This window comes from Schistocerca cancellata, chromosome 9 (assembly GCF_023864275.1).
Source record: "Schistocerca cancellata isolate TAMUIC-IGC-003103 chromosome 9, iqSchCanc2.1, whole genome shotgun sequence".
Classification (NCBI taxonomy): Eukaryota; Metazoa; Arthropoda; class Insecta; order Orthoptera; family Acrididae; genus Schistocerca; species Schistocerca cancellata.
This window is the reverse complement of record NC_064634.1, coordinates 142,916,058-142,938,829: the sequence shown is the minus strand read 5'-3', so window position 1 is coordinate 142,938,829 and position 22,772 is coordinate 142,916,058. Positions and strand designations below refer to the sequence as shown.

Here is a 22,772-nt window from a genome sequence, read left to right as displayed (position 1 = left end):
CCCTCTCCCTCCCCCCGTTCTCTGTACCCTACATTAAATTCATTTTTGCTCAATTGTGGGCTGACTGTTGGGATACCCCCCCCCCCCCCTCCCTGCCCCCATCTAATAAACTTAACACGCCATCAAGGAGACATCCACCAATGGGTGTTCTTCCCTCTGTCTCTCCCAACAGGAATCTGTCATCCTCTGCCATCCTCTTGTTGACCATACTAGGTTGACCTATGGGCTTTTACTCCGCAAAATGACCCCCTCCCCCCTTTCCACCTTTGGAGTTGTGTTGTGCCCACGGTGATCCATATTTTGTTGGACTGCCCATGCCTTTTGGGCCTTCACACTAAATATGCCATCCCATCTTCCTTGTCTTGGGTATTAGTGGATGACTCTCACATGGTTACATCTGTCCTCAGTTTTATTCATAAAAGTGGTTTGTACTTTCAGGTATGAGTCCTTGAATTTTCCTCTGGAATTTGAGTCCCTCAATTAGCGTAGGCATTGATTATGGAGTCCTCTACCTTGCCTCCGCACTGGCCAGATACTCCCCACCTTTTCTGTACATTCTGTCTGATCTGTTGTGCTGTTTTTTTTTCCCCCCGTTTCTTGTGTATTGTCCCCATTGTATCATAATAATGGTGTGGTACTGTGCGTGTGTCGGGGGCGACGATTGGGTGGTGGTGCTGGTGCCCCACCGTGCATAGCATTTCTAGGGCACCCCTGCTCTCCCTATTTCCGCCCACCCCCCTCCTGTTCTTTCTTCATCCTGCTGCCCTGATGTTCCTTTTCTGTCTTTGTTTGCACATTGTCCCTTCCCTTTCACTGGACTATGTTGTTTGTGTTGTTCCTCCCTTGCTTTCTGCCATCCTAGTTCATGGTACTGATGGCCTCACTGTTTGGTTCCCTCCCCCAAAATTAACCGACCAACCCAGCATACCTTCACTGGTTAGAAAACATATGACAGAATGCTGTTATTCCTTCATGAATGTCGCAAGCAGGGCAGCCATTTTGAGCTGGTATTATGGCCGCGTTTCACAAGTTTGTTGTGTGCTGCTACCCGTAGGGCATTCCGTGCTGTGAACTTGCAGAACTTTGGCGTGAAATGTCGACTAACTACACTTTTAAGAGGTTTCCATTTGACTCCTTCTCATAGCTATATTGGTAGTCAAGTCACTGCCCCTTCATTTATTCCAGCCAGCCTCCAATTGCTCATTGGCTTCTGTAGTGGCACGAGAGATAACTAGAGGCAGTGCACAACTCAGATATGTGACATACTAGCCGGTTAACAAGATCAGATGACCAGTTTTATTAGTAATTCATATACTACAGAGCAATTTCACTTTTTAATTCATGTATAATAATGAGTAATGTTTCAATGAAAATAAATTATATCTTTCATTATGTAAATAATTTTAATTTATGTTTCAGATTTATTGGAAGCTTATCAAAAGTGGCTGCCAGAATCTGCTTATAATGAAGCTGCATTGCTGTGGCCACCCATATAGGGATATATTGTGATGAGTGTAAAGATAATTGTATGTATTTTTGTAATATTTGTTAAATAAATATTATTTATATTTGTTAATTAATGTAGTGTGTCAGTAACTTCATTTTTCTTGTACCATATTAAAAATAAATTGCAGATTGCTTACGTTGAAATCATCAAGTCTGGCTGTCAAGCTGGAACCTGGATGGTAGGTTCTCAGAGAGCACACAGGATAAGGTTACAATTATGGATGGGACCGTAAACAGTTACTGTGAGTCACACAATCACACACAACATTATTTTTCTAAGAACCACTGATTTACACATTGCTTTAAAACATCACAACTAGACAATATGGCTGAAGGCCTAGTTAAAGAAAACTTGAGATGCTTTCTGCGCTGAAGGCCCAAAACCACACCAAAAACAAGAACGGCTGAAGGCTTGGCTTAGAAATCAAAAGCAATTAAAAATAGAAGGTAATTTTTTTAAAAAAAGAGAGAGAAAAACACGTAATTGAGTTGAAGTTAAATAATCGGATGGCAACCCAAACTAGGGATGGCCCAAGGACCGACCAACAATTTAACCAATTCCCTTCCATCCAACCAATTGCACAACGATGGAAAATATCAGCTGAGTACAAGGATACAAACAGCACTACGTCTTCAGAAATTGGCGTCAAAAAACAGCCAAGGGAACAATAACCACTCTAAGGAAAATATGAACCAAACAACTTAAAAGGCTGTCGAATTACATGCCGTTCTGGACAGCACCAACATGACGAGGAAAGGCACACTGTCAGGAAACTACGCTAACAACCAGGGCAGGTAACTGGGATGTTAACAGCCGCAGGGCAGAAAATACCACCCGGAAATACTAGCAGTCCCACCAAAGATAGTATGACAGTACTAGTCTCGATAAGCGATGCTGCTGCTGCTACTGCCACTCAAGGAGGCAAGCCACCAACTTCGTTACACTAGTAAGTAAGGAAGAATCAAGATGCCACTCGATGTGACAAAATGCCAAAGAACAAATGGCACAAGCAAAACCAGAAATATATCATTACATAATGTCATTGTATCATAGATATCTCATGATGTGTGGTATAACAGAGTAGTTTATAAGTTTTCGTAATTAATGAGTTCTGATGATGTGCTTCAGCTGGTGTCGCATGCACAAACTTTGTATGAAATGATGGCCCAGGAAAGAGGTTGGTTGATCAGAAAATAAATAACCAATGTGTCTGATAGAAGCAGATCATATTGTTGAGGTCTCGTGTCCTCTAATTAGGATGGTGTACATCAATATTGTGTTCAAATCAAAGAGAAATCACATCAGAATTCAAGTCTTCGTGGAAGCCACCGAATCATCGTCTTCCCAAAGGACTCTTTAAGAACTAGCAACCCCAGCAGGAGATAATTCAGCAGGTGACAAATACGTACATATGCCACCATGGTGCTGTGTGGGGCTTTATACACCAAATGCCAGATACTGCAGAGCACCATTCACTATAAGCTCCTCCATGAGTATTATGTTTACCCCCTCAGTTGCAAGTTCATCCACAACTATCTACCACAACACTATTATACACAGCTAGATAGTGAGCACAACCCTAATTTCCAGGGTGGTGTAAGCTTTGTTCACCTGATCTAACCATAACTAGAAACCAACAACTACTTTCTTAATCAATATAGGTCTTTAAAATGTCCACACATCTTTCCTCTCAAAGAAATTCTTCAAACAATAAAGGAGTTTTTGCATTCTTCCATAATCTAAAATTATCCAGTACCTTCACAGATCAGATGAGATAACATCCTATTTCTGTTCATGAACAAATCAAACACCATGCTCAGGTTGTCAGCACCAGAAAAATTAAATAAGAAAACAATCAGACCACAAAAACATTTTAACAATACTTCTGTATTTTCATCCCATCATCTGCACTATCACACTCTAAAGACATCCACAGAACTTGCTGTGTGGTTGATGCTGATGGTTGGTGGATTAAGGGGCAGTTGGGGAGGGTTATGTTCTCTCCAGCACTGACTCTACCTCCAAGAGTAAGACTTGCCAGATAGAGGTGGTGGTGAATGTGAGGTGGGCAGGCAAGAGGTTTCTGCTTGCTGCAGCTGGTTACCACCACTGCCTCCTCCTCCAATTGACCCCCCACCCTCCCTGAGAAATTCATGTCTATTTGTATATAACGTTGAAACTCAAAATAATTTATATTATCATCTGGGTTGGTGTCACGTAACAACTAATAAGCTTGTAGTGTCTTAAAAAACTCTGCTGGCAGCCGCTGTTCACAATGTTGGGAATCAACAGTGGACAAGTTGAGAAAACTCTGCACGTATTGATACATGCAAATAAGGGTCTATCTAAATACAAAGGCTGCCACCCGCTAGACACTACAACAATAATAAGCTTCCATTGTTTTAATAAATTTCAACTTTTTGTATGCAGCTATATTAATGGTTAGTCAGCTAATGTGATTATGCAATATGTTTGCAGTCTTTGTCAATTTGTGGTATAAAAAGAAGTGTTAATGCTGAAATACAATGCCAAAACAAGAAACTTTGCTTTCTTTTCTAATGAAAGACAGCATGTTGCAGAAAACACAAATGAGTATTAGTTGGTTGGTTGTTTGATTGATTTGGGGAAGGGGACTAAACAGAGAGGTCATCGGTCCCATCGGATTATGGAAGAATGGGGAAGGAAGTTGGCGTGCCCTTTCCAAGGAACCATCCCAGCATTTTCCTGAAGCCATTTAGGGAAATCACAGAAAACCTAAATCAGGATGACCGGACACAGGTTTGAATCATCGTCCTCCCGAATGAGTGGACGTTTATTGAAAGAAATGCTAGTGAATGTGACAGTGAATTGCTTACTGACTATTCAGTTACTCTTCCTCAGACTGCAAGCAGAGAATGTACTATTTCTGACCCATCCTTCAGTCATTGTAAACAAAATCTTCAACGCGAAATTAATTATCAGCCAAAAAGTGGGGGGGTGTAAGTATGATTGATTGTGCTTTGACGGTGATCAGGTTAGGGCTCTACAAAAGGTAGAGGGTGTTTTCATTTCCATACTGCTCACTAAATTTAGGAAAGCTACTGGAATTCTGGAAAACTAGAAAAGCCCCATGTTGCAGTCCCATCGTCCCTGCATCCTCAAAAAGTACTGGTCTGGGCCGCCATTTCTTCCAAAGGAATCATTGGCCCATTTTTCAGATCCGAAACGATTACTGCATCACGCTATCTGGACATTCTTCGTGAATTTGTGGCGGTACAAACTGCCTTAGACGACACTGCGAACACCTCGTGGTTTATGCAAGATGGTGCCCGGCCACATCGCACGGCCGACGTCTTTAATTTCCTGAATGAATATTTCGATGATTGTGTGATTGCTTTGGGCTATCCAAAACATACAGGGGGCGGCGTGGATTGGCCTCCCTATTCGCCAGACATGAACCCCTGTGACTTCTTTCTGTGGGGACACTTGAAAGACCAGGTGTACCACCAGAATCCAGAAACAATTGAACAGCTGAAGCAGTACATCTCATCTGCATGTGAAGCCATTCCGCCAGACACGTTGTCAAAGGTTTCGGGTAATTTCATTCAGAGACTACGCCATATTATTGCTACGCATGGTGGATATGCGGAAAATATCGTACTATAGAGTTTCCCAGACCGCAGCGCCATCTGTTGTTGAAAATTGTAACTACTGTAATTTCGAAAGTTTGTCTGCCTGAAAATGTACTGTTGTCCCAAGCATATTGCAACAAACGGTGTATTTCTATCGCTGCTCGTTTAGTTTTTATTGCCGTTTCAAATATACCGGTCATTTTTGAAACACCCTGTAAAAGCAACATTAATCTTGCAAAGTGGGTTAAATTTCAGAATGAAAGGTCTACATATTTTTGCAAAAATATTCCTTCACAGTTATTAAATTGCATTGCTGAGGTTTTGAAAATTAAGATGAAAAAATTCTCCATGATAAAAATCGAATCTAAAAGTGTTTTCTAATCATTGCTAGTTCATTGTGCGGTACCATCTCAGTCTTTTAAAGGGAAGGAAAGGTTGAACTGAAGAGCACTACAGCTCGGTTTATGTTTACAGCAATTGATAGTGAACTTAAATAACTGAAAACTTTGTAGTGGCATATTAGTAATATGCTGTTATGGTATGGTATAATTTCTACTTTTGGACTGTCTAATTACAACTGAATGAAACACAGTTCTCATGCCATATGCATTTTGCCTTTATTCTTTGCAAGGTGTCTTCAGTGCCCTGGGTTATGTGAACATATTCTGTATACATAGGTAAACTAAATAGTAGAAACAAAAATATGTTCATTTTCCAGGCCGCCTGAAGATGCCATGCAAAGAACAAAGGTGAAACGTGTGTGGCACAAAAATTGTTTCATTCAGTTGTAATTAGATGGTACAAAAGTAAAAATTATCAACATACTGTAATACTATGTGCAACTAAGGATGACAGGACTACAAAAGTCAAATATGTTAGTAATGTGCTTGTTCAATGGTGCTTCTAATTTTAGTGGTTCTGTCACCTGGGATCTGTGCTCGAGGAAAAGTGGCATGAGTTGTCACAGATGCACAGTAACTGTAGGAATAAACACAATATAATAAAACACACATTACATAATTTTGAGGACATTAGCAGAAGCATGGAAAAGTTTATTAAACGAAAAGTGTATTGTATGAAATTCAGTATGCTGTGGAACAGCCTGTTTTAAAAATACCTGAAGATTCTGGTTGAGTGAGTACCTATTGCAAAGTTCATGCTGTATTCCTATGCTACTAGTCCACTGAGATGGCATGTTGTTGTTGTTGCTGTTGTGGTCTTCAGTCCTGAGACTGGTTTCATGCAGCTCTCCATGTTACTCTATCCTGTGCAAGCTTCTTCATCTCCCAGTACCTACTGCAGCCTACATCCTCCTGAATCTGCTTAGTGTATTCATCTCTTGGTCTCCCTCTACGATTTTTACCCTCCACGTTGCCCTCCAATACTAAATTGGTGATCCCTCGATGTCTCAGAACATGTCCAACCAACCGATCCCTACTTCTAGTCAAGTTGTGCCACAAGCTCCTCTTCTCCCCAATTCTATTCAATACCTCCACATTAGTTATGTGATCTACCCATCTAATCTTCAGCATTCTTTTGTAGCACCACATTTCGAAAGCTTCTATTCTCTTCTTGTCTAAACTATTTATCGTCCACGTTTCACTTCCATACATGGCTACACTCCATACAAATACTTTCAGAAACGACTTCCTGACACTTAAATCCATACTCAATGTTAACAAATTTCTCTTCTTCAGAAACGCTTTACTTGCCATTGCCAGTCTACATTTTATATCCTCTCTACTTCAACCATCATCAGTTATTTTGCTCCCCAAATAGCAAAACTCCTTTACTACTTTAAGTGTCTAATTTCCTAATCTAATTCCCTCAGCATCACCCGACTTAATTCGACTACATTCAGTTATCCGCGTTTTGCTTTTGTTGATGTCCATCTTATATCCTCCTTTCAAGACACTGTCCATTCCATTCAACTGCTCTTCCAAGTCCTTTGCTGTCTCTGACAGAATTACAATGTCAGGGAGAAAAATGCAGATGGCATGCAGACATATATACAAGGACAATGCGAATTTAGCAAGTTTGTCAGGAGGAACCTTGCTAAAAATTATGGGTTAGAATTTCCTTTAATTTTAGCAACTATGAATAATACAATGAGTGTCATCTCAAACTTAAGTAAAATTTTAAAAACCCAATCACTCAAAGTTTCAGAACTCCCTGTACTTGCGTCTCGAACTCTGGAACATTTAAGACACATCAAACTGTCTTTGCGAATATGATGAAGATGTGCAGAAAATTAAACACAAAAGTAAAATCTGTAAGTGGCTGCAGCTTAAGTTAAAAGTGTGCTATTCAAGGAGAACAAGAAATAAACTATGAAAAATATAAGAAAATTGGGAGTAGTATGATAATGAAATGGAAATGTTTCAGTGACAAGGCTATGAAAGCAATAAAATGAAGTATTTAGAAAGTTTTAAAACATTCCAAGAATTTAGTGATAATAAATATAAAAATCTGTAGATCAGAAGATTCATCTTCTGATAGTGCTTCTTTTTATCTTAAGAGCTGACATCAGCTATGAGGCACTAAGGACACTCGTTGAATGTGTGCTGTACCTTTCCATTTCCACTTCCAGTGTGGATAGGTCATTCAGTACAATGAATGGGGTGATGAAAAAATTAAAAAATTGGATGGGTCATGACAGTGTGTGAGGGTGTCAACACAAGTGGATGAGGAACCCATAGAAACTTTCTTTGATGGTGTCATTAACAGATATCCCATAAAAAATAGCTCCAACGGATTAGTTTGCTGTCAGTGTGAGTTATTTCTTGCAATAATATTTTTTATTGATTCTCATAATTTTATTCTTTAAAGTAATTAATTGACTTAGGCTATACCTACTTAGTACTTAAACATAATTTAATTAAATATCAGATATTAAGGAAAATATTGCTACCATTGCTATTTCTTTTAGTATGGCATCACGAAGTTTGAAGCCTATAACACTCCAACCCCTCACCCAGCCACCCAAAGTGGTTGTGTTCACCACTGACAGGATCATCTTCATGCAACAAATCTTCAGTAATAGCTTGGCGATCAAATCTCTGTTACCGGGAGACTTTTCATTTTGTGATCTTACCAAGGGCAAACACTAAAACTGCTTAAGCAGCCTGTTATGAAGCAACAGGTCAGATAGACGCTGTGCTTTGCATCACACGCTGCTATAAGAACAATAGCATTATAATCTAGCCTTAATGGCAGCTCACATTTGGATTTCCATTGAATACTTCTTTCGTTATCTAGCACTTCTGAGCATTTCAACAGTTTTGCTTTGTCACATGCCAAGCTGTTTCTCTCGGGCACGTTCTCTATTGCGTCTTGTTCTAAGGAGTTTCCCAAACCCCAAAGATCCCACACCTGACAACTAAATGTTTCACTGTTACCTTCCTGTCCTACCATGTTTGGGACCCATTCAATAAACAGCATTGCAGTACTGAAAATATCATCCACTTTAGTTTTGTCAAAAATGCCACAGTTGCTGGACCTGCCCTCTTGGGGGTACTCTATGCTGAACACTTCTCACTCACATTGTGACTTACCCACATCCACAATTCAAGGTGAAACATAGTATTGCCAGGATCAGGGTTGCTGTAACTGCCACCAAGATAGTCACCCTAAGCTGAGCGTATATCATGAGGATTGCTGCGTGCTCACCTTCATACTCCAAGGTTAAAACATGGTGTCACAATTTTGCTGTACCTTTTTCTGTGCATGTAGACCTCGTTTTTCCTCCTTGAAATTTAAACTAAACCTTGAGACCACAGAAGTTGTTGCCTCTAGTCAATCACATACTGCACACTATTTAATTTAACACCTCAGGGAATAAGCTGACTGCCATATTCAGACACCCCATTATGTTGTGCGCCACCTGAGTTTGGACACCTACTACAGTCGCACATTAGATGCACTGGCTGCCATTTTGCCTCGGTTGCATGTTCTTACTGCCACCATCATGTCCCTGCAATCATTCTACCCATCCCAAAATCTAATGTATGTTTCCTAATTATCTCTGGGGGCTGTTATTAACTCTTGACATGTACTAAGGCATCGTTCTCCCAATACCTGTGTCCAGTCACATGTCAATGCATTTCATACAATTAAAATGTCTTTCATTGCGCCCAAATTTTACTGCTGTCATTCTTCACTCCAAAAATAAATCAATAATTCCCATTGAATTTCCAAAGACCGACCTTCATTCAGAAACTTACCCCAAAACTTTTTAATAGCCACACAAGCATTTGAGATTTCATTCACACAACGAACTGCATCCCCTTTTAGATGTCCCAAAATAAAATAAATCTGTTCCTGCAGGGGTGAAGATACCAAAACACATTCATAAACTCTTGTATAAACCATTTTGGGTGCACAGTCCCTTGTGTAGCAAAATAATCCAACATATAATAAATGCAGCTTCTGCTGTGGCAAACAGCGATTGCTGTACCCCCTTTGTGACAACTGTTGAATTTCTTGATTAGTTTTAACCAATTTCTTATCTACAACAGTATTATGTGCCGCGCGGGATTAGCTGAGCGGCCTAAGGTGCTGCAGTCATGGACTGTGCGGCTGGTCCCGGCGGAAGTTCGAGTCCTCCTTCGGGCATGAGTGTGTGTGTTTGTCCTTAGGATAATTTAGGTTAAGTAGTGTGTAGGCTTAGGGACTGATGACCTTAGCAGTTAAGTCCCATAAGATTTCACACACACACACAGTATTATGTGCCAGCTGTACACTTTGATATGAGTCACGCATTTTTCATTCGGCTTCAAGCATATGACTCATTTTGTCCACATGAGTACTAAAATTAGTATGCAGCCCTTGCATAATATTAAGTTTTGTACTCTTTTACATATATTTTTCTCATGTGATGCTTGTTTTACCTTGGCCAGTTCAGTGAAGGTGTGATAGGGGTTTTCATTTGCTTCCCACTTTTTCTCGTTTTAGCTCAGATTCTTGTGCAATTGTTTCACAGAGTTTGAACATCACATTCAGTTCCAAGTTGGCATTAGCAGTAATAACTCTCAGTTTCAAAATGACATGTTCATCTGGTTGTATTTGGCACTACCCAAAATGATTTTCAATATCATGTTTCACTTCCAATTTTAAATTAAGATATCCCAGTAGAAATGTGTTCACACATTGTTTATCTCTGTTTTTACATTTGCATTCACATTATTAATGTTGGCATTTACATTGTTAATCTCAGTTTTTACATATGTACATAAAAGCATCATTGCCCTTTTCCAGTTCACACTTGAAGCCATTGAATGCCTCTGTTAAAGACAATATCAAAAAATTTTGCCCGTAAGTTTTGACATCTGGACTCAGTCTCTCCATTATTGATTCCATCATTTTGTGAGTATCGCTGGTGAATTGCTCACCTTGAGTTCAGTTGTTTCCATTTTCACTGGAGCTATTGACATCATACTAGGTGATTCTTCAGCATTTTCTTCATTATCTGGAATGTATGTGGAATACAAATCACGTCTAAAAACTTCCATACTAATGACCTCAGTTTTTATTGTATTGAGATAAATATTACCATCAGCAGTTTTTATTGTATTGAGATAAATATTACCATCAGCATCATTATGTGTTGCAGAACTTTTGAATACAACCCCCAGCTTCTGTTCTGTAATTTTTACAAGTGTACCCAGCAGGTGCAAATATACTTTTATACCTAGCTGTTGTCGCTCGAAGCAAGTCACAATGCAGTGTCAGTCACTGTGGATTGGATACGCAGCAGAGGGGCATGCTCACTTTGAAAGGGCCAATCTCCAGGTCCGATGAGTGCAGAACATCCTGTTGGTCACACACACCAACAACAGATTAAGGAGCGTCAGCCAGTGTGGGCCGGCTGACTGCCTGCTACGTGTATTTCTGTCTTGCTAATCAGCCTTCAACTATGGACTGGTGATCGGTCGTAAAACATTGACTACTGCCTGTTATAGGGCCAGTTGCTACCTTACTGTTCTGTTTTCAGTCTCTCTCTCTCTAAAAATCCCATTTATGTGGGAAATGTTACCAAACTGTTTTAACATAGGTGCTGCTTGTTGCAGTATAAATACTATTTCCCAGCCGATACATCACTTCATAACTTGTTCACCTAGCTCTGAATATTGCATCAATGTTGGCAAGTTAGGTGTAAAGCACAACCCTCACAATGTCTCTTCTTAAAAGAACCTGCTGCAGTGGCAACTGGCTGAGTTCCAGGTGCACGCACATCCTCCACTAAAGTGGACCTACCTGCTTATTCCTACCAATCTGTATTGGCTATCTCGTAGCCTACAAATTCACCTGCCTTACCTTAATGGACAAGTTCCGATGTTGTGATCCTGCTGATTTCACAACCACAACCTTTGTGTGAAAATATGCACCAGGGAGAGGTTGGTTGGCCAGAAAATAAGTAACCAGTGTCTACGGTAAAAACAGACCATATTGTTGGGGCCCTGCATCCTCTACTTTAGTTGGTTTACATCAGTATCATATTCAAATCAATGACAGATGTCATCATACCAGAAGTCAAGGAGTCTTCATGGAAGCCACCAGTTCTGAATATTGTCATCCTGGCACGCTCTTTATAATCTAGCAACCCCAGTGGGCTATAACAACACACCTATATCATGATGCCTGTACAAAATATGCTGTCACAAGTGACTTTTTACCAGAAATGCCAGCTTATTTAAGATGCTGTGAATCACTGTAGCTTTTACTTACCAATGCCATTGTCAGACATAACAATGGTACAGCACAAGCCTTGTTCATCTGATCTGACCATGTCTAAATACAATGTGTAGTTATTGTCAGCATTCACAATAAAACTTCTGAGCACAAATCAAAGTCGCTTCCTACACAGTTCTACATGGTATCAGATAAACTAACACTAAAGCTTATTTTGCTGCCGCACACCTCCCTGAATTCTAATGCTATGCTTGATTCACAATCAAATAACCCATGAACTGAATGTCAGATTTAGATGGAGTATCATCAATAACTTGCAGAATTCCAGTCATATTTTTATGACCTATTATACAATGAATTATACTTTTCCTCAAACGGAGATATTTAGTAGGAAATGGACATAGACAGGGAAATAACACTGCCCCATCTCAGGCACATCTGTTTCTTTCTGAATCCACAAACACTGGTGGACACATGAAGGTAACAGGCATTGGAAGTTCAATTTAATCTAATTGAGTTTTCATTAAATGGTTAGCTGTCAAAATTTTTGGTACCTGAAATGTGTGTATGATTCCCTTGCCCTCAAGCCTGACTCTGATTCATCCAAAAAGGGGGGGGAATGAGAAGGAAGAGAGAAAATAGGTGTTAATAAACATATGCAAGGCATGTTCAAAAAGTAAGTGTACTAGATTTTTGTATATTTAAAAAGAAAGTGTACTTGAAAAAAGTCCAGGATATTGTTGAGACACTTGTTGACTATTTTACCATACAATTGCCGTCCCAATCAATGCGTATGGTGAGCAATGGCACAAGTTTCCTTATGACCTCCTCGAAGAACTCTGCTGCCAGCTCCTTAACCTGCTTCAGTACCTCTTCCTGCACCTGGATAATCTGAAGGTGCCACGTCGGGAAGAGTGGTTCAAAACATCGCAACCAAATGGGTCCAAGAGCACCTTAGTGGCTAAGGCTGTTTGAGGATGAGCACTGTCGTGCAACAAGCACACTCTTCTCATCAGCAGTCCCCTCTTTTTTTTTCTTTTAAGGCCTCACAATACTGTTGTGTATTGATGGTCTGCCATTTTGGTTCGAGAACACTGAGGGCATAATTTTTTGCCCTAAATTATGATTCTAAATTTTTTGTAGATTGGGAATTGATGCGACACCACTGTGGCAACTGCCCCCCCCCCCCCTTTTTTTCAGGCATGTAATAAGCCACCCACATTTCATTTCCAGTCATAATAGAGCTCAGAAAAATCCTCACCTTCCAAATCAAGTTGCTCAAGAAACTCGCGTGTGCTATTGACTCAATTTTTCTTGCGTTGCTGTGTCAGCTGTTTTGGGGCCCACCATCTGCACAGTTTCCAGTACACCAGCGTTTAAGTGAGAAAAGAGAGTTGTTGAAATCATGCAGAAATTTCATCCATTGTCAACTGGTGGTCTTCATGAACAGTTTCTTCGATTTTTTCACCAACTCATCGGTCAAAATGGAAGGTCTTCCACTCCTGTGTTGATCATGAACATTTTTCTGCCTCCACTGAACTCCATACTCTCATTAAATACAATAATTCTATTCATAATACCTTTGCCATAACACATTTTGATTTACGAAAAAAAAAAAAAATATGGTAGCTGTTATTCCTTCTGCGAGTAGGAAGTGGATCACAACACGTGGCAAGATTTCTTAGCTTACAGCTTTCACATAGCTGGACACTACAGTGTGTGTTTATGTACTAGTATGTCCCTGTGCTCTGGTCAGGGACCACACAGTGTTGCCAACAAAACAAAACAAAACAAAAAACCACAGCTCATTATGGTCACAATACACTTACTTCCTGACAAGCCCTTCATTCAAAAGGCCTAATACATTAATGTATCTTGATACAATTCCACATGGTGGATGCTTGGATTAGAGCTCTATAATCCATTTTTTAGTGAAGATGATCCAACACACTGTTAAAATTTTTCTGTAAACTTTATTCATCTTCTAATAAATTTAAAAAACTGAATACAGTTGAAAGAAAAATTTGAGCTGTTCAGTGGATCTTCTACCCCCACACAACGCTGATATATACTGATAGGTTCTAAGAAGAATTAGTAGTGTACTGATCTATATGATAACATTTTCTGCTAATCATAACCAACTCTCAATTGTCTATTTGCACCGAGACTGATCAGATGCCACGAAAGAGCACAGTTCTTATTTCTTATGGAGTCTTCAGCTACCATCTTTCTCCCTGGGGTTGCTATGACATGACATTGCATCTCTTTCTCACACATTAAATACATCAGTTTCCTCAATATAATAATAATAAAAAGAAAGACAGTTCATAATATTAGGGGCTCATTTTGATTTAATAAATGTGTGTTTCAAGTAACTACTATGTTATGTCCTGCTGTTGACTTAACATCTAAATGAACATATTGATTTTTACCATAGAACAACAGTCAATATGCTACAAGAATAGAGGGCATATAATCATAGCCACTTGGTTTCTGGCACCTGTTCCACTCAAATCGAGCAAGAGAAAAACAGCTGTCTATATGCCTCCTACAAGTCCTAATTCCTTTTATTTTGTTTTCATCATTCTTATGCAAAATGTATGTTGGCTTAGTAGAATTGTTCTGCAGTGCTTCAATACCAGTTCTCTAAATTTTCTCAAGTTTTTGAATTTGTGAAGCATCTCCATAATACTTGCATGTTGATTGAAGGTCTGGTGACAAATCTAGCAGGCTGCCTCTGAATTATTTGAATGTTTTCCTTTAATCTGAACTGGTGGGGATCCCAAACACTTCGGCAGTACTCAAGGATGGGTCACTCTAGTGTACCATATGCGATCTCATTTACAGGTCAACCACATTGCCTAAAATTCTTGCAATAAATCAAAGTCAACCATTCACCTTGCCTACTACAATCCTTATATACTCATTCTATTTCACACTGCTTTGTAACATTATGCCACAACACTTAATCAATATGACTGTGTCAAGCAGCACACTACTAATGCTGTATTAGAAAATTACAAGATTGTTTTTCCTACTCACATAGATTAACTTATATTTTTCAACATTTAGAGTTAGTTGCCATTCATCACACCAACTAGGAGTTTTATCTAAGTCACCTTGTATCCTCCTATGGTTACTCAACAATGACAACATCCCAAACATCAAAGCATCATTAGCAAACCGCTGCAGATTGCTGCTCAACCTGTGCATCACATCATTTATGTATACAGAGAATAATTGCAGTCTTGTTACATTTCCTGCACACTCTTAATGATACCACAGTTTATGGCAAATACTTGCCATCAAGGACATAGTACTTGGTAGGCAAGAAGTCTCTGGGCTACTCACATACCTGGGAACCTATTTCATGTGCTCATAACAGTTGAAAGTCTGCAGTGGGGCACCATGTCAAACAATTTAAGAAACGTAGAAATACAGAATCTGCCTGTTGCTCTTGATCCATGGTTCACAGAATATCACATGAGAAAACGGTAAGTCGAGTTTCACAACAATGCTTTATAAAACCATGCTGTTTTGTGCGCAGAAGTTTTTCCGCCTCAAGAAAATTAATTATACTCACACTAAGAATACATTCAAAAATTCTGCAGCAAATCGGTATTGAGAATATTGGCCTGTAATTTTGGGTCCATTGTTTTTACTCTTCTTACATACAAGAATCACCTGCCCTTTTTTTTTTCACTTGCTTGAGACTTTGCACTACAAGCTAAGTAGGGACCAGAGCCGCACAGTACCCTTCGTAAAAACAAATTCAGATTCCACCCAAACCTGACAACATTCACATTCAGTTCTTTCCGTTACATCTTTACCACCAGGGATGCTTGTTACTGTGTCTTCCATACTGGAGTCTGTGTGATGATCAAATGATGCTACATTTTTAGCACCCTCCTGTGTGAATAACTGTTAAACATGAAATTTAAAACTTCAGCTTTCCTATTATGATCTTTTATTGCCGCATCAGACTGGTCAACTAGTGACTAGGTAGAAGCCTTCAACCTGCTTTGTGATGTTACATAGGACCAGAATTTTCTTGGCAAGATCTTTTCCCATGTTACAATGGTGGTAGTAGTTGTAAGCATTCGCACTGATCTATGTACAGATGCACAAATTGCAACTAAATTTTGCCTGTCATCTTTTGAATATTCTCTTTTGAACCAGGAGTTCTACATAATGCAGTAGCAATTTTGAAATAGTAATCACTTTGTGAAAAATTCATGGCTCACATTATGTGGTCACTTCTGAGCCTCCTACAGTCTTTGACAGCACAGATATCATTGAGCAAAAGTCATTTACTGTGTTTTCTGATATATTAGTCACTGACTAATGAGTTGTACTTACATCTCTCAATGATCAATTAATGAAAGTAACAATATGTGGCATAAAGAAAATAAAATTTACAGTTCTTGACCGGGTACAAATCCAGTTTTTATCATGTGGTAGTTATTAATAAATCTGGGAAATATGTGGAGAACAAGAGAGGTTGCCAGCATTTGCAAAGAACAATCATAATTCCTTTTATGTGCCTGAGGTACAATAATACCTCTGGTACTCATCCACACTGATGTTTGTTGTTTTATCTCACCCGAGAATTGGGAAGAACTGTGACTGTTGTATGGTATTTAAAATTTTTACTTGTGCAGTCATACCTAGCAGCTTTGGGAGGGAGAATGAAACTGATGGCCCACCTATTTGTATCTTGGCTGTTATGGTCATAATGCCGTGCTGTCAGGTATACTACTAGAACTTCCACCAGTCAGCATGCCAATACTTGTTGCCACAAAATCCACAGGCAAGAATTACAAAAGCTAATTCATAAATGTTTTAATTCATTCCAGTGTAGTATTTCATGCATTTGACAGCAATAATGTAAGTTAAATTTTTCAGGTGATACTTTAAACTTTTGACTACCTGGCTCACATATTTCAGATTAAATTGTAACACCTCTGTCTTTGGACTCCATTTTTATATGTTTACATTGCATGGCACCACAAACTCAAGAGAATGAAGCTATTTTGAAGAAACAGTCTTGTGATCTTGAAGATTTCTTCTATAGGTTTGGAAACTGGAAGCATTAAGGGGCAAAGGAAAAGGGCATATTGCATCTCGGGTCTCTGAGTTAAGAGTCCTATAGGCTGTCTCCTTGTCAACAAACATAAAATCTCGAATAAACAGAACAAAGTCTGCACAGGAAATATGTCTGACAGTCATAATCAGCTGATTTGTTGGTGGAATAATCAATCCTGAAAGAAAAACCAGCAAAAAGACTGAAAATTGTTCTAAGTGAGAGAGAATTTTCTCTCTTCAGATAGACAGCCACAGCAAAATACTAATCTGGTGATTTTCTCGCAATGTCATGTCCTAGCTAACAATTTCTATTGTTATTACATTGCAACAACAATAATTTAAAGCCTCTTCCTGTGAGGATTTTTCATATGCTTGAGGTTACAGCACAGTGATGTGGCAGGGCACGGAATGATAATGCACAACAAAAACAACAGAATTTCTAGGAATAGCAAGAGCTTATAAAAGTGACTGATGCGCTGCTCATAAAAACAGTCTGGAGAGACCTTCTGGGAGAACAATTTGCAAACTTCATGTACGTAGTTAAAATAGCAATGTGAATGCGCAAAAAAAAAAAAAAAAAAAAAAAAAAAAAAAAAAAAAAAAAAAAAAAAAAAAAAAGGTTGGATCACTCATCACGTGTCAAGTCCCAGTGAGGGATAGATTATGCTGCCCTGATAAAATTTCTTTTATTCAGTGTTGGGCTAGTGCAACGGATACTACTCAAAGTAACAGAGTTGGAGGCAAAATGTATCAAACACCGCCCAAGAGGCAGAAATAGTCTACGCAAAAATCAAATATGTGAGTCAGCATATGAAACTGAATAACTAAAAATTCTAACAAGGCATTTTATGATACATTTACTGTTTTCTTTAGAATTTTCAGTCAAAGCTAAGTCACATTCAAAAAAGTTATGCAATGTGGTTTGTGTCTGCTCAGAATTTCGACATTATAGAAATTATTTTTACATTCATTGACTATTGTAAGTATTGTGAGTACCTCAAGGTAGAATTTCATAATTGTATTTACAGAGTCATGCATAAAGTGACATTATGCACTTCGTTCTGTATTGTATTAATCTGAACAAGCCTAAATGATAGAATACTGTAGATTCCATATCTAGTATGAGTTTCCTCAACATAAATGAAGTTTATAGTGAAATATTTTTAATTTGTCTGCAGTAATAGTATCACAAAGTATTGTGTCTGAAGATTACTTCTTGAACAAAAACAGAATCATCATTTTTATACGCATTTCCAATCCTAGGTGAACTTGGAATAATCACTAATAAATAATGTGGCACCTCAAAGTAATTCATTTTTGAAAACTATAATATTACAATTTTATAAGAAGGAAAATTGCTAGTCACCATATAAAGGAGATGCTGAGTCGCAGATAGGCACAACAAAAAGACTCTCACAATTATAGCTTTCAGACATTAAGGCTTCCGTCAACATCAGACACACATACGCACATGCACGCAAATGCAACTTACACACACGACTGCAGTCTCAGGCAACAGAAACCACACTGCGAGCAGCAGCACCAGTGCTTGATGGGAGTGGCAATTGGGCAGGGGTAAGGAGGAAGCTGGCGCAGGGAGGGGGAAGCATAATATGGTGGGGCTAAGGAGGAGGTTGGGGCAAGGAGGGGGAGGGATAGTATGGTGGGGGTGGACAGTGAAGTGTTGCAGGTTAGATGGAGGGCAGGAGATAAGAGAAATAGAGAGACTGGGTATGGTGGTGGAATGACGGCTGCATAGTGCTGGAATGGGAACAAGGAAGGGGCTACTGGATGGGTGGGGACAGTGACTAACTAAGGTTGAGGCCAGGAGGGTTACGGTAATGTAGGATGTTTGGCAGGGAAAGTTCTCACCTGTGCAATTCAGAAAAGCTGGTATTGGTGGGAAGGATCCATATGGCACAGGTGTGAAACAGTCATTGAAATAAAGGATATTATGTTTGGCAACGTGTTAAGTAACAAGGTGGTCCACTTGTTTCTTGGCCACAGTTTGTTGGTGGCCATTCATGCAGACATACAGCTTCTTGGTTGTCAGGCACAGGAGATTTGTCTTTTTATAAGGTTGGGAGGATAGTTACAGTCAGTGAAGGCTTCAGTAAGACTCTTGGTATATTTCGAGAAGGACTGCTCATGACTGCAGATGCGATGTCCACTGTTGTTTTGAACCGCAATGATTACCTGGTGGTAGGACTCTGCCAGCTGTCAGGTACTTCCACCAACATACCTTGCCAAATCCAGCAGGATCTCCAGTCACTAATCAAATCCCTAGGCCCATCCCAGAACTTCTCCCTGGAGTCCATCTCTCTACTCACCTCTACCACTCCATGCATTCCTACATTCTACATATTTCCTAAAGTCCATAAACCTAACCACCCAGGATGCCCCATTGTGGCCTGTTACTGTGTTTCCACTGAGAGAACCTCTGCTCTCGTAGACCAACATCTTCAACCTATTACCCGGAAACTACCCTTCTATATAAAAGATACCAACCATTTCCTCCACCAACTCTCCACAGTTCCTGTTCCTTTACCACACAGTGCCCTGCTCACCACTATTGATGCCACCTCCCTGTACACTAACATTCCTAATGCAAATGGCCTTACTGCTATTGAACATACCTTTCCCAATGCCCGACAGATTCCAAACCAACAACTTCCTTCCTAGTCACCATGACCAATTATATCCTCATCCACAATTACTTCTCCTTTGAAGGCATTACCTACAAACAAATCCAGGGTACAGCTATGGGAATCCACACGGCACCATCCTACGCCAACCTATTCACGAGCCATCTAGAAGAATCCTTCCTAAGAACCCAGGATCCTAAACCCCTCACCTGGTTCAGATTCACTGATGGCATCTTTGCTATCTGGATTGAAGGTAAGGACACACTATCCACATTCCTCCAGAACCTCAACAACTCCCCCATCCCCCATTTGCTTCACCTGGTCCTACTCAACCCAACAAGCCACCTTCCTACATGTTGACCTCCACCTTAAAGATGGCTACATCAGTACCTCCGTCCATATCAAACCTACTAACCACCAGCAATTACCTCCACTTCAACAGCTGCCACCTGTTCCATACCAAGAAGTCCCTTCCATACAGCTTAGCCACCCATGGTTGTCGCATCTGCAATGACGAGCAGTCCCTCTTGAAATATACTGAGGATCTCACTGAAGCCTTCACTGATTGTAATTACCAACTGGTAAGAGCGAAAATAAACATTAATACTCAACAAGAACTAAGAAAACTAATATCACAGAAAAAAGAAATTATAGGTATGGATAAATTAAACAAAAGGAAAAAGGATTTTCAGTATGCTCAGTCAATAGAAGAAAATCTAGCTTAAACGATAATGGAAACTGCAAAGAAAAAAAGATGGTAGATTGACAACAATTACTAAACAACCAGGAAAGTTAAGGGTGGAAAGCAAAGCTTTCTTGTAAAAAGATGAGAGATGAAAATTAAAATTTCTTGTGACAAGATAGAATATTCAGAACTGTGTAAGTGTATAAGGAAGAATATGAAAGCTGACATACAAAAATAAAATGAAACACCATAAAATTAGCATTAGAGAATAAAAAGAGCTGCAAGAAAGCGAAACAAAAGCTTATGATTGGTAAAAATGAAATCATAGCAATTGACACTGATAATGGGCGCATAACAGAAAAGGAAGAAATTCTAAACCATATAAAGAATTTCTGTAGTAAATTATATGAAAGAACACATGAACCACTAGAAAAACCTTTTGCAGATGATGATGATGAAGTCCCCAAAATCCTCCCAGAATAAATAAGAAAAGCTATAAACGAGATGCAGAATGGCAAAGCAGGGGATCATGATGGTCTGACAATTGACATACTCAAGCTTATAGGGGAGGAAACAGACAAACAGCTGGCTAAAGTCTTTAGTTTGTGTATACAGAATGGCAGCATCCCAACCTGCTGGAACAAAGCAAACATAATCTTACTACATCAGAAGGGAAGTATTCACAATCTGAAGAACTACCGCCAGTTAGCTTACTTTCTGTTATATATAAAGTGTTCACTTAAGTCCTGATAAATCACATTAAAATGGTAGTGGAGACAGCAGAGCCCATAGAACAAGATGGATTCCACAGTGGTTTCAGTACAATTGACCATATAAACACACTGCATGAGGTAATTAGTAGAGAAAAAGCCTTTGATCCTGTCAGCCACACTACAGTCATACAAGCATTGGCCGAGCAAGGAGTGGAAACAAAATATACAAACATATTGTGCAACGTTTATGAGACGTCTGTAGCACCTATCGACATAGGAAAAAACAAGTGCGAATTTCCCATTGGAAAAGGATCCTATATCCCCGAAGTTATTTATAACAGTTCTCAAGATGACTCTGTCCAAAATTATTTGGAACAACAGAGGAAAAAGTATAAATGGTAAAAGGCTTACCAACCTGAGATTTGCTGATGATACAGTGGTCCTAGCTAACAGTAAGATAGAAACACAGTCCTCTATAAGAGACTTAACAGATCGTTATCAGGAAGTTGGACTTAAAATAAATCACTTTAAAACTAAGGTTATGCATAGTAAATGGGTAGCTGCAAGGCAAGTAATGCTGAAAGGCAACATCCTAAACAATGTTGCAGAATACGTTTATGTGGGGCAATAAAATGACACAAAAGGGGATTTGAAACCTGAAATTTTTCGTCGAATTAAACTGGGTTGGAGAACTTACGGAAGTTTTCAAATCTAACAAGCCGGTCTACTTAAAGAAGACAGTTTTTGGTCACTGTGTCCTACAGGTTTTAACGTATGGGTGTGGAACTTGGACTTTAAATGAATTTTTCAAAAGGAAATTTAGAACTGCTCAGAGAGTTATGGGAAGGTCAATGTTAGGTCTCACTAAGAAATATCGACAGGAAAGTGAAGACATACAAGCAATAACAGGAGTAAAAGATATTATAGAACAGGTTAACACTCTAAAATGGCAGTGGGCAGGACATGTTGCACGAATGAAGGATGGAAGATGGACAAATCAGTTTTAGAGTGGAGTCCCAGAGAAAAACAAAGACTAGCAGGGAGACCACCTGATCGCTGGGATAAGAAACTCAGGAAAGTTACTGGCTTCAACTGGCAGAAGACAGCAGTGGACAAAGATGCGTGGAAACACCTCTTAAAAATGTATCTAATAACTTAAAGAGGCTACATCTGGTGTAGACTGAATTAGCTGAACAATAAATAAATGAATATTTCTTGAATTTTTTCTTGCCTGTAGGATGGACAGTTGCTATTTCAAATGGGCAGCATTTGGGCAGTTTGTATATATTTCTAGAGAATAACAAGGAGACCATGCTCCATGAGCATCTTTCCCACAAATTACACAAGTTTTTTGCATTACACATCATCATTAAGTGACCATGCCTTGGATGTTTACAGCAACAGATTAAGTTTGGTATTTATGGTCTTCTCTTCAGGTAGATAAATTCAGCCCTTATGGATTCTTGGAGTATTGGTGAACTTAATGTTAAAACAAAAGTGGCAGTTTTCAGAAGTTCACGACTGACTTTCGTCATTATATTGTTCACTTCTGTGACTCCTTCAATTTTCCATTTATTCTGTAATTCAGATGTATCCATTATGCCCCTGCAGCTTATGATACTCATAACTTCAGCAAGGGCACTGTGTTTCATTGCTGATATAGGATATTGACACAGATTCATTGGCCTCTTGGCATGGCATAGCACTTTTGTCCAAGAGGATGCCATTTCACACTGTTTGATGGATTTGAGATTACTCACATTTTTTCCCAAAGACTTATGCATATTGAATGAGGAAACTTGTTTCAAAAGATTCCTCTTCTCTTTTTTCACATTA

At 39.3% G+C, this 22,772-nt stretch overlaps 1 protein-coding gene across 1 annotated transcript in view; it reads left to right on the top strand.

The window, feature by feature from the left end:
- LOC126100598 (probable ATP-dependent RNA helicase kurz) overlaps nucleotides 1-1,576 on the top strand; it is a 170,384-nt gene extending 168,808 nt beyond the window's left edge. The window contains exon 16 of the mRNA XM_049911225.1: nucleotides 1,420-1,576. Within this exon, the coding sequence (XP_049767182.1) occupies nucleotides 1,420-1,496 (77 nt within the window). The 3' untranslated portion in view covers nucleotides 1,497-1,576. The remainder of the gene's footprint in view (nucleotides 1-1,419) is intronic.
- Nucleotides 1,577-22,772: the final 21,196 nt, after the last annotated feature.